General features: G+C 41.5%; 1 protein-coding gene across 1 annotated transcript in view; it reads right to left on the bottom strand.

The window, feature by feature from the left end:
- Window positions 1-237: 237 nt before the first annotated feature.
- The window catches only part of ALKBH3 (alkB homolog 3, alpha-ketoglutarate dependent dioxygenase), a 31,894-nt gene continuing 15,345 nt past the window's right edge, over window positions 238-16,786 (bottom strand). Inside the window, exons 8-10 of the mRNA XM_016197656.2 lie at window positions 15,475-15,684; window positions 1,540-1,638; window positions 238-597 (exon numbers count right to left, since the gene is read on the bottom strand). Coding sequence (XP_016053142.1) covers window positions 505-597; window positions 1,540-1,638; window positions 15,475-15,684 — 402 coding nt within the window. The 3' untranslated portion in view covers window positions 238-504. The remainder of the gene's footprint in view (window positions 598-1,539; window positions 1,639-15,474; window positions 15,685-16,786) is intronic.

Here is a 16,786-nt window from a genome sequence, read left to right as displayed (position 1 = left end):
TGAATTGAAATGTTAGGGAGTCAAGGTCAACTTCGACCAGGCTTTGTGCACCACCTCTCTTTGGGTTTCAGCAGTTGTCTGCCTCCGGAAGGCTCGAGTCACTGACACACATTTACATCTCCACTAAAGTCATGAGGAACAGGCACGTGTGGATTTACACCCAGAGGCAAATGCCATTCACATTTTTTCAAACAAAGCAGGGGAGGGCAGGAGAAAAACTGCTCATGGACAGAATCATCCGCAAGCACAGCCGTAGGGGTTTTTATTTACCTAAACAAAATATGTGATTTCAAGATGTGATTAGGGATTACCACTCCCACAGTAAGCATAGTATGAACATGAACTGCTGGCTAGTACTTAATAGGACTCTGAGCTGGGAAGTTAGTCCCAGCCTCATCCTCCAAACAGCCACACGGCGAGATCAGATGGGCCAGCCTCTCGAAATTTCTTCTTGGTGAAAGATTTGCCCAGTCTCAGCACAGCTTCTCCCTCAAAGATTTCACATCACCGGTGCGCCCCTCCAGGGTCTGGATAGACTGTCCGAAAGGTCAGGTTTATTCTCAGCTCTCTAGAGTGGTACTCTTTGGGCACCCGATGCTAAATGGAAACAGAAATAACTTTGACATAAAAACACGTACGTTTTTATTTCAAAGCCATCTGAAATTTATTTACAAGTACATACACATGTTTCGATTTTATCCCCTTAAATGAGCAGCAATAAGGTCTTTAGAGTCTTGTGGAGAAAGGTCTGTTCTTTGAAACAAACCCAACTCCCATCCTTACTACAAGATGCCAGCACCCTCACAGTTAGATGGTTTCATCTTTTCTAATGCTTGCTCTTCCCCTCAGCCTCCTGCCATTTTTCTGAATCTCATAAGAAAAGACAAATGGCTGAGACAAAGAAAGACACAGGATTCTGCTCTTATGCTGTGTTCTTAATCTGCACATTATAAAAATGACCTGCCCTGCTGGTGTAACTCCCACGTACCAGGAGGTTTCTGGTTCAATTCCCGGTCAGGGTACATGCCTGGGTTGCAGGCTCAATCCCCAGATCAGCTGCAGGAGGCAGCCGATCGATGTTTCTCTCACTAATGTTCCTATCTCTCTCCCTCTCCCTTCCTCTCTCTGAAATAAAAAAAAACATTAAAAAAAATGACCTGCCTTTAAAATGGAGCTAGGCAGCTCAATATGCCAGTCACTAGCTATCTGAAGCTACTTAAATTCATTTAAATCAAAGTTCAGTTCTTCAGCATACTAGCCACATTTTAGAGACCGTAGTCATGTGTCCAGTACACCGGGCTGCACAGATATAGAACATTCCCATCATGGCAGAGAGTTCTATGGGACACGCTGCTGTAGAGGTCCAGTTTGATTGTCAGCAGCATCAAAATTCCTGGCAATAATGTCACTGTATTGCCTACTGCTCATTACAAAAACAACTTGCTCCGCACCATGTTTACTACAGAAATGAATTATCATAAGCCAGTGAGGAAGCTGCCTCCACAGGAGAGTGAATCCACATTACTCATGTGTTCTCACCTGCCAGTCAGCTTGCGTAGCTCCTTCCATGATTAGCAAGGTCCCGTGATCCAAGGGTATCTTCACTCTTTCCACATATGTGTAGTCTCCACCCTCCTCCTAGAAAACAGCGTTCATCTACTGAAGTTTTTGCTTGTGTGGTCAAGATGCAACAGAACACAACTCTGGCCAAAGAAATGGATGCCTCTCCTCAGCCACACGGCAGGGGTCACTGACTGCCTCTGTCACTCAGCAGCTATCTGGCCTTGGCCAGTTACTTCACTTCTCTGTATCTTAATTTACTCCTCTGCAAAACGGGGATGATGACAGCACCTGCCACATAGGGCTGTTGTGAGCCTCAACTAATACAGTACGTGGCAATCAGTTGGAGACTGGCACAAAGTGAGTCGCTGTGAGTATGAGCTATTATTATTATCAGCATCCAAACTGCAGGAAAGCCCATTCTGGCCCATAAAGGAAATAAAATTCACTTACACAGGAAGCTTTCACATCTGCTTACACAGTGCTCTGTGGTCTGACACAGTGCCGGAGAACGGGTTTTTAAACAAGACATGGTATGATGGGTTCTGACCATCTTCCACAGTTTATGCTAACTCCCTAATCAATACCTCTGCTAAAACTAGTCACAACTCTTCCTATAGTCCTTTGGTGTTTTGGAGATATATTCCTATTTCTTTCTCAGAGAAGTGAGCTCTGACTTGACCAGAACAGCGTTGCAAACTGAAGACGTGCTGTTTAAGCCTTGGAAAATGGACCACGATTCCTGAGCACTGGGAATACAAATGCCTGGTATTTTATATTGCCCTTTCTTCCAGAGAGCTCAGCCATGTCCAGCATGGTAATGAAGCTCCACTGCACAGCCTGCGAAGTAGCCAACAGGTGGTATCACTCCTCTCGCACAGCTGACAGGGGTGCATTACACAACTTCCTCGCACACAGCAACAATGAACATGTCGAGAGCTGAGACTGGGACAGACCTGAGCTTCCTGATTTCTTCACCTCTCCTGGGCAGGTCCATCCACTCATCTGCTTCACTTCTGATGCACGGGACTACATCTGGGTTAGTGCAGGATTGATTTCACTGCAACACTGTGTTTATGTTTATTATTGTAGGGGTGCTTCTGAGAACATAATTATTTACAATGACTTCCTCCAGGAAAATGAAAATCAAAACAATAATGAACTAGCATAAACAGTCTAAGTTCCAGGCCCCAGCTCTTGGCAGTGACTATGCAAGCAAACTCATAATTTTTACAGGCAGAACAGAAGAAACTGTGTCTGAAATAACTGTTACGGTGACTGATTTTCATGGCCTCTGCCACTTTTCTCTTTCAGTAGCATGTATGCACCACAGCATTTACCTCTGACCCCACAACCAAGTAGGCACCAGTGGGAAGGTGACCCCGTTCTCAGAAAAGCGCCATCTTAGGAAAGCAGAAGGTTGCTCTCCGAAATAAGCATTCCTGATGAAGGAAATGTATGTTTTCCTGGAGAGAAGATATCAGAAGGGAGTGCACTGTCCATGAGATTAGAGGGCCCAAGGCCCTGTGACTTAGGCTGAAAAGTCAGTTACCAGATCAAGGTTCACACAGCTAGATGCAGAACTGCTGCCCTCTACATAATCAGGAAGTGCAACCATCTTAATCTACCAAGTCCAGACACTAGAACAGGAGAGGGAAGTAGAGAGGAAAGACGCTCAATCAACCACAACATGAAGATAATCCTGAGATGAACGTCTCCTAGTATATTAAAAACAGTATTGGGGAGGAGAGGGTGCCAAAGCCAGTGGAAGAGAACAGGTGAGCACTGCAATTCTACCTGGAAACATGAAGCAGGAACAGATCCAGCAAGTGAAAGAGAATTCCAGATGCAAGAGGGAAATACCAGAACTGATGGAAATCGACGTTCAATAGATCTACATTCCACTCAATGCTCCTAAGACCTGAACTTTTCAAATGAGAGATGGCCTCAGGTTGGTTTAAACAAATTACATCCAATATAATCATTAGTTGGACGAAAAAGAGGGTATGCCTGAACTTGGGAGGGAGCTACTCTAATCAGTCCCCAAAGGAAACAGCAACACACAATGCACCCACTGTGAAAGGCGACACCATTGCTTAGAGGCTTACTTGTTCCTTCCAATACCCCTGGCTTAGAAAATGGTTCCTAATTTGCAGGAGATAGAAAAGAGGACAAGGGATCCTACCAAGGCAACACAGAGCTCACAAATGCTTCCTTCTCTCCAGGCTAGAGAGACAACAGACCACAGTACCACAGTTGAACTTAACCAAGACACAGAGACTTTTTCCACTTAGGAAGCAGATAAAAGGCCAGAGGAGCTCATGTGGCTGTGCGTAAAGGCTTGAGCTGATAAATGGATAAAAGCGACAGTTGAAGCACAAGTCAGACTGTTTAGAGGAGCGCATTCACAGTCATTAAGCACGGTTAAGTTACCAGACCACGTCTTTGTAACCCTTTTGATTTACTCAGGTCTTTTTTAAAAACAAAACAAAACAAAACAAACCCCTAAAAAAACATGGCTTAGGATAAAAATTTCCATCCCTGATCCCAGTTAGAAGCTTCCAGGGACACAATCAGCCTACAAGGGAGGCTTTATTGTTGCTGTTCTTGGTTTTTCACATACATGAAACCTCATAAGTAGATGGAAAAAGGAAAAATATGTATTTTTATATTACTGCTGACTAACATTCTCACTCCCTCCCAGCCACAGCCAGTTCATTTGAATGTTTAACCATAATTTCCAAGGAACAATAGGGCTTCCCAAAGTTCTACAACTCTCATGTCCACCTCACCAAGATAAGAGCATTTTCCTTTAGGAAAATGCTATTTAGGAAAAAAATATCTGGGTGTATTTATTATGTCATTACTAACCACCCAAAGGACAGGAAACCTGAACATTCCTCTTTGCACTGGAAAGGTAACATCACACTGTATGAGAACTGTGCAGATTTTTCAGGTAATTACCCCTTCCTTGACCTAAAAAAGTGTCTTAGAAATCACAACCAACCATCAATGCCTGAAAATCATCAATGGCATCACTTTTCTTTCTACTATAAAATTAACATGTTTACTGTAGTAAATGACACACTTGTAATTACCTGTTCAATGTCTGCCTTCCTACCCTGATAAGCTCGAGGGGAGTCCTGTGTTGTTCTGTCCTTTCAAAATATGCTCAGTGCCAATCATCACACACATCAAGGAAAATACAAAAATCACCCTTAATCCTAATATCCAGAATTCATAAAACACACATATAGGAACAGTCTATAGATATAACCGTGTACTCTACATTTTAACAGTATATTGGGAGTATTTCCCTATGTCTTAAATATACAATATTTCAAAAATATAGCTACAGTATATGATAGTCCTCTGTTTCACAACTATCCTCTTTTAATCTCACAACTATCCTTTGAACACCTGTTAACGTTAGGCACTGTGCTCGTGGTCAGGATACAGCAGCAAGGTACATATGTTTGGAAATTGAGATTTCATAAACAAGTAGTACTAAAAAAAAAAAGAAAAGAGAAAGAAAGAAAAAGTTATTGCAGGTAGATCTTGGGCAAAAAATTTCTGAGTTTATTTCTAGGATGCATTATTAAAAATGGAATTGCTGCATCCAAGGGCATGAGTTATGTCACCATTCTGCCTTCTTAAGAAGGTTGTAGCAATTGGTGATTTCATCTGGAAAGTATAATAGTATCTATCTTCTGGCCACGTCACCAATACTGAACATATCAACTGACAATGGTGAAAAAAATTTAGGAAGAAATGGCAACTTATTCTTCAGAGTTCTTTAATAACCCAGTTCAACAATTTTTCACATGCCTATTTACTATTTGCATTTCTTCCACAGTGAACTCTCATGTTTTTGTCCATTGTTCTACGAGATGTTAATCTTTTCTTACTGATCTGTAACTACAGACAGTAAGATATTTTGCCTTTGTCTGAGATACTTTCTCATTTGTTACTTGCCTTTTGTTTTATTATATTTAACACGGAGTAGCCCCAAAACTTTTAGAGTCAACTCTACTGACCGTTCTTTGGCTCTCCTCTATGGTTTTTATGCTTAGAAAGTCTTTTCCCATCCTGAGGAAAGTTAAATATACAACTGCATTTCCCTTTAGTTTAAAAAATAAGAGAGTTTGTATTTTTTTAGATTTAACTTTTTAATCCACCTGGAGTTGAGGTGTTTTGTGTGTTTTTTCAGGCTTCTTTTTATAACAATTTCCAGGTACTTAAACCCCAGGACCTGCTGGACTTTTGGGGCAGGATCAACCATGGTATGTGCTGCTCGGGTGCCAGGCAAGTTGGGTACTATTAATACATTATTGCTAATCCTCACTACAGTCTCATTAGGGAGGTAATGTTATCCATTTTTCTTAAGCCAAGGGAGCTGGAGGGAAAGTACGTCTCTAAGGCAAAAGGCTGGCAGGAGGCAGGCAGGGCCAGAACTTGAGCTTACATTTGACTGGTTCTAAAGCCTGTGTACTTTCCACTATACTGTGCTCTCCAAAGTGATCTCTCTTCCTTCTGGTATCCTGTAATATTTCCTGTCCTAATTATATGGCACCCTGACTGCACTGTAAGGGTCACAAATGCCTGCAAGTAGCATAAATGAGGGGTGTGGGCCAACTGCAACACAGTGGGCAGTGGGGACCATGGAGAACCAGAGAGTACAGCGCCTGCATACAGGAGAAGCTGCTCTGGGGCGCTCCAGCTCACTGTTCCCCCAGTGTTGCCCAATCTGGGTTTTCCAGGGAAGCTGATAAGTGGAATTTTTATGTAAAAACTCCTGAATTATAAATTTTGGCAACTAATTCAGTATCTTTAAAAATACGGGGTAGTATAAACAAAATAAGTCTGAGGACCAGATTCAGCTCAAGAGCTGCCCAGCTGTGCTGCTGATGGACCCATCACATGACTCCTCCCCTTTTATGCCCATGTTTGTCATCCTGTCTGGCTGGTGAGCTCCTAAGCAAGGCCTGTCATATGCTGGGCTTTTTGATGCCCCTTTGCCATTCTACATGGTACTGCCTGATAGAAAGCTCGGGGCAGACAAATTACTTCTTCTTCAAGAATCATATTCTTAATCTCAGTGACCCAAGCTCAATCAGAAAAGGCCGTTGAAAGCAAAATATACTTCCAAATGAAAAATCTCAGTCAACAAGGAGACATTTGGTTTTCCACACCGTTTCTGATCCCACAGGTGAGCTATATATCTAAAAAATTTTCCACCTTTTTACTACAAAGATGTCTATAAAAACAAAACACAAATGAGCAAAATAGAAGTCTGCTACTCATTTCCCAGCTCACAGGAAGCTCTTGACATGTGGTTACTATTATTAGTTTCTGCACTGGAGGCATCAGGAAGGCTTAAAGGCTACAGTGGGCCCTTGAAGCCTGGAGAGGACTTAAGTTAATGAGAAGGTAGAGAGCAGGCCTAAGAAGCAAAGAGATAATTTAGCAGAATGGTGCAATCATCTAGGCAACAATGAGAGAACAAAGTAAACTGAGCAAAGATTATGTGGCGATTTGACAGTCTGGCTAAGGAGTTTACATTTTCTCCTTTGGTCCAGGAGGAGCAAATAAAGATTTCTGAGTTGGAAAACAAAGCAATGAAAGCAGTGAGCTCAGTCTTGGCTCTCTGCCCCTCTTTCTCTATCCCCTTGCCCCGAATGACAATGTTTTACATATTCCCTACATTATCAGTTTCAATTCAATTCAACAAACAGTGATCTGAGCCATGTTGGGCAGACAAGTGATGTCACACTGCCTCAGCCTCCTCATCTGTACAATGGGGGTAAATGATAGCAGTATCAACTTCATACGGTTATTGGAGGACTACATGTAAAGAATTTGGAACAGAGCCAGCACTATAGGCCTGTTATGTACCACTATCACTTTACTACTGTTATTCTGACAATTCCCAAATGAAATCTGTAGCACAGGCCTGTCATCTGATCCCTAGACTTAGCCAATGGCCTATTTTACATTCGCAAGTCTCAAAAATCTAAAACCTAGCATGTAGAAGAAGGAACTCTTGATTCTCTTTACAAATCCTCCTCAAACAAGGCCAAAATCAAATGCAAAAATCCCTGCAGATATAGACAACTTATTCCAGAATTTGTGCTTCCAAAGCAAGAAAAAAAGCAAGATGTTACTCAGAATGTCTGCAGGGTCAAGCAAAGGGTTTCCTCAAGATGGTAGCAGATATAACAGAGACTCCCTTAGCTCTGTGGTCCAAGAGTCAGACATATGTGGAGTTGCTTGAGAAATATGGTCAAGGCTTTTCTTGAAGACTGAAATACTTCGAAATCTAAATGTTAGCCTGTGCTACAAGCTACTTAACTGGCAGGTAGAGAGCAGGCCTCTTTACTTGCACTAGCTCCCAACTTATGACTATGCCAAAATCATTTTTCCATTCCTTACTCCCCAAACCCCAAATTGTGGTGTTGCCTTGCCCTTGAGAACCTGGCTGGCTTCTAGACTGCTTTCATGGACCATCTGAGCTTGCAACTATGTTGGACTGCAAAATTGTTTCCATAGTGCCAATATAAGAACACAGCCGGCCTTCTTTGTCCACAGTGGTAATATATTTTTTAAATCTGACATAAACAAATATATTAGCTATGAAAATTATGAAAAGATAATAGAGATAGGATCCTACGAAGCCATCTCTATAGTTGTTCTGCTGACTCAAACCACACTTTAAATGATACCTCTCAGCATCGATCTGAAATACATTACTTTCAAAACAGAAGCGGCTGTTTCTGAAATGAGATCTGCTAAAGCACAGCTAGCTGAAAAAGCATAGATTTGAAACCACTGAGGTTATCTGTTCAAAGCAGTTTTAAACTCGCTTGCCAAAACAAATCTTTGGGTTTTTATCAAACTCTTTCCTGATTTTTGGCACTGATTTGGCATGGAAGGTTCTGGTGAGGTGAGTGAGAATACTAAGCACATGGGACTGGTGCATGCAATCAATCATCCTATGCCGGCACACCCTGTGATCTATGTCTTACCACTGCCGCATTCACTTATAGAAAAGGGCTTGCGAGGTCGGGCAATAGTTCACTGCAGCAGAGGCTCTCTCCGTGGGCATCAAAACTTAGCACTGCAGACAAGACTAGTATGGGGACTCCCATCTCTACTTCTGGACTGGACAGGTTAAAGGCCAATGCAGTTTAGTGAGACATACCTGCTAATAGTGTTTGCTGTTCAGATTTGTTGTTGATATAGTACAGGGGGTAGGACAGGGACTGAGAAGTTACTAGATTTAAGCAAAAACAAACTTCTTTATACTTACTGTCACAGTCATTTCAGCTACACAAATGTGCATTTGAAATTAGAAGAGTTCGTGAGACTAAGATTCCATTTCTGGTAATAGGATATTTCCCAGAAATGCAACTTAAAGGAACTGTTATCTCAAAAGAGCTTTCACCTAAAACTACAGCACGAAAAACAAATGCTCTCCTTCCTCTAAGATTTTATGAGAACAAATTCCACCATTTCTGACATCCAGCTGATCCCAGTCACCAGCAAAAGGGCAAACTTCTCCAGTCATGTGTTAATAGCAGAATAATCATCTGCAAACCATTCCTGGACATGGCCTGATCAGACATAATCCTTCCCTACTCTCTCCTTCCTGCACCCTTCCACTGTGCCTTTTGAAATTCCCATTCAGTGACAAGCAAATACCCCTAAATCCTCTCAACCTCATGTGCTCTGCAGATTCCCTCTACACTTCCCTGTCCTAACTGAAACCTAGCTATCCCCAGAAGATTCCAAATGTCCTAAAACTTTCTCACATGGAAGATGATTACGTCTCTCACATTCAATAGAGCTCAGAAACAAGTGATAGAACTCCATAAAACTCTTTCAGACCATTATTCCCACGTCTCTCTCAAAATACGCGGCTTCTCTGAGCTTCATCCACCTCTCCTTCTCTGCCTTGATCCCAGGGATATACAAGACATAACAACCTCCTATCTGGTCTACTGGCTTCTACTCTTGCTCCTTTCTAGTCCAGGATCCACACAGTAGCAACGGATTCTATAAAATTAACAATTAGAGCATGTCACTCTTCTGCTTAACACACTTCAATGGCTTCTTGATATGCTTAAAATAAAATTTGCTCCTTCCTGAGGCTCATGAGTCTCCACATGACCTGGCCCTGCCCACTCTCCCCATCTCATCACCAGCTCCTCTCCTCATTTGCTCACTTCCTCCAGCATGGGGCATCCTTCTTCAAACTCACTAAGCTCTTTCCTGCCTCAGCTAAGCAGTCATCCACCATGAAAATGTGGCTTGTGAAAGATATGAAAATCATAGAAGGCTTAGGATTAGTTCTTATGAGTATAGCAAAGGGGAGGAAAAAACCCTACCATTGAGACAAGGTCTAAAAAAGTAAAGTTTGTAAGCAGACCCCCATCACCACAAACACAACAAATCCCCTTGGAAAAGGTTGTTCTCCTAAGACTAAAAGTACTGTTACCAACAGTACAAAACTGGAGGGCTCTTTGCAAAAATTAATTCTACCCAGTGGCAGTCAGAGCATGGATTCTAGCCTGAGATAAGGCCCCAAGGAAGCAAATGCTGATTCCAATTCCCAAAGGATGTCAAGTCTGAAAATAATTCAAGTCCTACCAGAACTATCTGCTTAAACATGCACACATTCCTCTGCCCACTCATTCACTCACACTATCCAAACCATTTATAAATGACCCTAGAGCTGGGAGCTCAAAAACTCCATCACCACACCTGACCCATAGGCCACTTGACTCTTCCCAGGTCTCCCTCTACTCCCTCAATGAATGCCATTTCATGGGCCAAGGGGATCTTGGAGTTTAGCTTTATTGCCATTCATTTCCTTTTCCAATTTCCACATAAGGAAAGTCACCACGGAATCACCATTTATAACAGCTTAAAAACTCACTGAACACTGCAACCATGTTCATAGTGCCTTTCCTGGGAAAACTTTCTATTACTCCCATCAAGTGGCTACCAATTACCATCCCTACTTACAAAGAAGGAAAAGTATAAATGAGTCAGATAAGTGCTTTTCACCAACATCATTTCAGAAACAGGAAACAAAACTGAATTTTCTAAAATCATCAAGGTATGTATTAAAAAGACGATGGTTATCAATTATTTCTCTCAAGTATTTCTTGTAATTTCTCGGGACAGATGCTGTAAGCAGGAGATCGACAAATAAGTATGGATGACAAACAGCAGCAGGGGGAAGGGGTGCCAGCTGAGGGGGAGGTTGTCACTACTCCATGAAATACTATACACGGTTTATCCAGTTTTCAAATTTAAGCTAGTCAGTATAATATTTTGGATTCCAATATCGTCATTTCTTCTGAATTCCTGGAAAAATGTCAGTATTGATGATCAAACTGACCTTTTTACACTTCACTCTTCCCAGTAGTGTGTATAAAACAATTAGCAAGGGAGGCACTAGGAACTCCCATTCACTGGGTGCTCTCAGAGCCTCCACTATTACAAGTGGTTTTACAACCATTTCTCCTGGTAACATGAAAAGGGAATAACATCCTTCATAAGGTGCAAGAGGGAGGAGTGGTTACAGAAATGTCTAACCTGCCTCAACTCCATCACCCTAAGGTAGACAGAAGCCCCTTGACTTTTCAGGACCCAGCTAATGAAGGACAGAACTTATCCATGACTAATTTGCTAGAAAAACAAGGCTTTTGGCATCTAAATCTTCAGTGCATCACAAACTTCCTGCTATCATCTAATAACCCCCCAACTCAGTCATCACTGTTTCTATGGTAACCGACAGAGAAATAGCAGCCTGCCAAATGGCTTTTGTAGTTCCTCTTCCAGCTTGTTTTTCAGTATAGAATTAAAGCTAGCTGGGCAAAGAACCAGGCTAATCTTTATAACAGGACACGATGCCGTTTGAAAAGTACAATTGCACTTGGGATGAGACGTGTAGAAAAGCTTTAACAAATTCAGCTTGGTAGAATAAAAAAGGTTCTTGGTTTCTAAAAAATGTCTACTGAGGTATATTTGGTAAGCTTTACTTTTGTCTTAAGGCAGTATATCCTGACATTGGCCAGAAGATAGATAGGGTGCTATTCTCTCAGTCTTTAACTGAATTAACAAAAGAAGGGATGAGGTGAATGGAAGAGCAAGGTCCGGCAAGGCAAGCTTACTATGCCCCCAAGTACCTTATTATCATTAAAGGAAACAATAGCTCACTCTAAAATCAAAATGAATGGGCTGCCGTTGACAGACTTGGACCACAGGACAGTGAAAAAGGATGGGAATCTTGGAGGACCAAAACGTTTAATCCTAGGATGAGCATGAATGAAGCTGACTGAGCCAACTGCATGAATCAGAGGGCCACTGATGCTTAGGAAACAAAGACCTCCTTACCATCTCAGCACAGGGAGAGATTGTAAGGAATACAATGTGTAGAATTGGGGCAGCTTTCAGCAGATCAGCAGCTATAGAGATCTGCTGAAGGTGCCAGACCAAAACAAACAGCTGCTGCAGGGGTGGAGGAGAGTGAATATAAAAAAGAAAGAAAAAAAGACTATTTCTTTTTGTAAGTGCCCTAAACAGATGCTTCTCTGTCTCAAAAACTGCATATGTGAATAAAGTGCAGGAAATCTCATGATTCTTCTATGTCAGTTTCAGATGAGAAACTGACTCAAGTCAGAGCTATGAGCTTTGTTTCTGATAGGTTAATAGACACTGGATTTTGAAAGAGATTCTCTCTGACAACCTCTAGCACACTCTGAACGTCTTGGTGACAGACAGGAAAACGACAATCTATAGAGGCATACTAAGATAGGTGCCCAAGTGTTACAGAAAGTCAGACTCCTACAAATTCCACACAAAAGACTCACCCAATTTATGCTTTTAAATTTATGTTTTACCTTGGATTGTAGGAATGATGAGTCATGTTCTCATGTTCTCAGAGCTATTCCCAGAGTAGGCAAAGACCTGCAATAACCATTTCCCTTCCATCCTTCAGAAAGGGATCATTACAATAAGATGAAGATGGTGTACTCTAGGTACATTTCCAAGGCTGTCAACTCAAAAAAAGGCTCTGCACTTCTAGTTTAGCTAGATTTGCAGAGTCCCAGACTTTTATGTTAAAGAAACTTGAAGGAGTCTTTCAAAAAGTTTAAACTTGGGTCCTCTTTACTCAAAAATGGGACTTACAGGTTCTGGGGGAAAATTCATTTTTAAACTGCATTCACTTATGCATAATTATAATTCAAATATATTAACGTTAATTCAATTTCCTCATCTTACACAAAAGCCAGAATTGAAGGAATACACAGCTGCAACAAATTCAACCATAGCTAAGACTATGTAGGAAGCCAAAACTTATTACAGTCAATAACCTGAGGTACTGACACATTTATATTTCTTCCCCAATCTGTTTCCTTAGCCAACATTGTTTCAAGATCTCAGATAATTTTTTTTACTTATTAGATCTGTATTTTTATCAAATCAGCTACCATAGTTATAGTGCACATTCCCTTATGACTGGCAGAAAATTAAAGGGGCTTTACCACATTGTTAGTGTTTCATGGCCTGTACTTTCCCTGATGATCATCAAAATAGACTCCAAAGAGCCTTGAGGAGATAAGGCTTCAGTATGAGCTGTCTGTCTCTTAAACAGAGACTTTGTTCCAAGTGGTTGCCCTGAGAAACAGTGCTATGTGATAGTTATATTCTCCACCCATCCATTAACTTATAACTCAAACAGCTTTTGATCACCATGAATGTTTTACATCAGTAAATGAAGACCCGGAGGCAAGAGAAATGGAGGTATTCTGGGCACCAGAACATTATTTATGTTTAACAGTAGTTGGAAACTGCTTATACAGTAAAACTAATTATCCAGAAAGCATGCTTTGGGAATTCTGGAACTTCAATCTATAAAAAGGCCAAAAACGTTTTTTTAAGAGGATGGTGGTAAATGTATGTGTAAAGAAACAGTAACTGAATATGTAAAAACTTGGCAACAGAGAAAATAACTGTGAAGAACTAGAGACTAGGATTGCAGTCAAGATTATACTGGACATACTACAGCTTTTTGCCACTCAGAAGGATGGAAGGATGGCTCCGGGAGGAAGGCATAGCTCTACTATGCGCTAGATCATGAGTCCAGGAGGGGAAGAATGACTTCATCTTATTCATGGCTACAGCCCCAGCTCCCAGGACCACACCTAGCAAACATGTGGTGTTCCATATGTCTGGCTCAAGAAGTGTGTCTGAATTTAAAAATGAGATGTGGTGTTTCTCTGTTATTCATATAAAAGAAATCTTACTAAGGACAGGGTGAATTCTTTACATGTGTGAACGTGGGATTTAACTGAGTGGAAGCCTATGTAGAAAAGTGTAGCCAGTCCTAAAAGGAATGTGGCAAAGGCCAGGCAGTATGCTTCTCGAGTGGTATTCCCTGGTATGTGAGAAGGCCGACTGCCAATGAAACTGTGAGAGCTGGCTACTCAAACTGCTCAGAAAGCAGGTTTTCTCAATAACTCACTGGCAACTGACAATCCCCTGCTAACACAGATCAAATTTTCTGTGTAAACAAAGTAAAGAAAACCTAAATCAATGGAAATTATACATACAAAAGGTACTTAATGGCATAAATGCAAAATAACATATTATGCTTCAAAATACTGTGCTTGGAAACCCAAACACATGTCAGGAAATGGTTCAGTCCGTTAACTGCATTCTCAGGGAAGTATATTTGATGAAGGACAGACGTGAGCATTGCCTGACAAATAACAATTATGAGGTCTGGATTAAGTCATATTCAAGACACAGCTTCGCAGGCCTTCCACACTGACTGGGTCTGGTTTAATGTTATAAAATGAATGACTGGGAACCCTGGTTAGAAAAAGACAGACTCTGAAAACAAGATAATTTGGTAGAGATTTGCTCTTTTCTTAGAGTTCCTATTATCTTTCTATCTACCTTAGTTTTAAGGTTCTACACTTTTTTATTTAAAAAAAAACAGCCTTGCCCAGCTGGTGTAGCTAAGTGGTTGAGCATCAACCCATACACCAAGACGTCACCAGTTCAATTCCCAGTCAGGGCACATGCCCGGGTTGTGGGCTTGATCCCCAGTAGGGGGCATGTAGGAAGAAGCCAATCGATGTTGATGCAGCAATGTTTCTCTCTCTCCCTCTCCCTTCCTCTATCTCTAAAAAATAAATAAATAAAACATATATTTTTAAAAATTAACAGCCTTGTATCGCTCAATGTCATGTACTGTAAGAGCTGGGATGGAAAAGTGAAGTTACAATACAGTTCAGTCACTACCTGAACTTGGATAGATGACCACCTCCGCTTTCTGGCTTGAACTTGCTGATGCGTCAGGCTTCCGGGAGAAGGCTAAGGAGGCAATGATGCACGTGATGCTTCCTGACAGGAAAGTGGCAACAGTGCCACGGATAATGCTGACTCCAAATACGGCTTCTACTAAGGCTTCTTTAGGGGCATCTTCCTTGAGCCTCCTTCCTCTCCCTTCTTGCCTCCATTTGCTTGGGCTATCCCTTTGCAAGTCCTCCTTTATAGCACTTACCATAATTGTAATTATTTGGGTAATTAGTAATACCTGTCTATCCCATGCCTGCATGAGGACAGAGACTGTGTCTGTCCTTTCCACCAATGACAAAGAGCCCCCAGCACCTACTACATGGTAGGTAGTATCTGATAGATAAGTAAATGAATGAATGGGCACTGTGGAAGTCAAAAGTTAACCATGGGGTAAGCAATCAGTTCAAAATGTTTCACTGACGAATTACATACTTCTATCCTCTAAATCTGAAAATAGGAGCTCTACTTTTTTCACAGAATAACAGAAGGCAAGAAGAACATAAAAATTTAAAACACAAAACAAAAAAGAATACTCACTGGTGGGGGCTTCTTTCTCATCTCAAAAGTGCGTGTGGCACCAAAACTGAGCGAAGCGATGACCGGGCACCTCCCCAGTGAGGGTTCGTCATCACTGTGCCAGTCCACACTGTCCTTCTCATTTCGGTAGAGATTGCAGAGCAAGGAGTTGAAGGTGTGACCCGTGTTCTCTTCAATTTGGTTCTTCAGTGTGCGCAGCACAGGGTGCCACTGTAATCAACAGGCCAAGGAAAGGAACAGAGACCCAGGTGGCAGCCACATGGAAAAACAGAAAGTGCAAAATCAGTCACATTATAAATAGGAGCATGGACTAAGCAAACCACTTGGAATGCAATAAACAGAAGACAAGAAGAGTAGTTTAGTTCCCACCCATTATTTCTATTTTGAAGCAAGTTAACTTCTACAATAAGGTACTAAATTTAGTATAACACGACACTGAGGACCAGGCCTATCTACCCATCTTATCCTTTCCATGTTAAACAAACAACCCTCCGGAAGAAGAACTGTCCATATATTCAGGGCAGTTGCCTTGGTAGTCAGTAAGATGGTAAGTGGAGCAGTGAGTCTGGTTTGCCACCATGGCTGATGGGTTGCCAGGTAGTTAGCAAATACAGACTAAAGTCTGAGGAGCGCAACAACTTTTTTGCTGGGTGGTCCTCTGTTCATTTTATTCCTATTTTATTGTAAACAGCAGAATTGCTGTTTTAAAAAAAGATACTTAATGTTTCCAGAGGGGCTAGCTTCCTAAAAACATAATCTAACAGGAAAAAATGTTCCTTTCTACAGGATGAAATCATGATATGGTCTTGATAAGTGTACTAGGGTCTGCGAACTAGAGATTTTTATTATTATTATTATTATTTTTAAATATATCTTTATTGATTTCAGAGAGAGGAAGGGAGAGGGAGAGAGAGAGACAGAAACATCAATGATGAGAGAGTCATTGATTGGCTGCAGCCCACAACCCGGGCATGTGCCCTGACCAGGAATCGAACCCTGATCGCCTGGATCCTAGGTCGACGCTCAACCGCTGAGCCATGCCTGGCTGGGCACGAACTAGAGATTTAAACAGATCCACAGCCCTGCCTCCCGAGCACCAAGTTCATTTATGTAGTTTCTAATTTAGAAACCACTGTCTATACTACAGGGAGCTATGACCCCTGACCTTAGGTTATACTTTGGAGCTACAAGCAGCATAACTTGTACTGATTCTTGTTAAAATTCTATGTCTTTATTCCAAGAAATCTCAAGTGCTTTACAGAGCTTCCTTTATGACGGTGGTTACTATCAAAACCTATTGAAGACCCCATAG

Source organism: Miniopterus natalensis, chromosome 11 (genome assembly GCF_054644295.1).
Source record: "Miniopterus natalensis isolate mMinNat1 chromosome 11, mMinNat1.hap1, whole genome shotgun sequence".
NCBI classification, from domain to species: domain Eukaryota; kingdom Metazoa; phylum Chordata; class Mammalia; order Chiroptera; family Miniopteridae; genus Miniopterus; species Miniopterus natalensis.
This window is presented reverse-complemented; position numbering and strand designations above follow the sequence as displayed.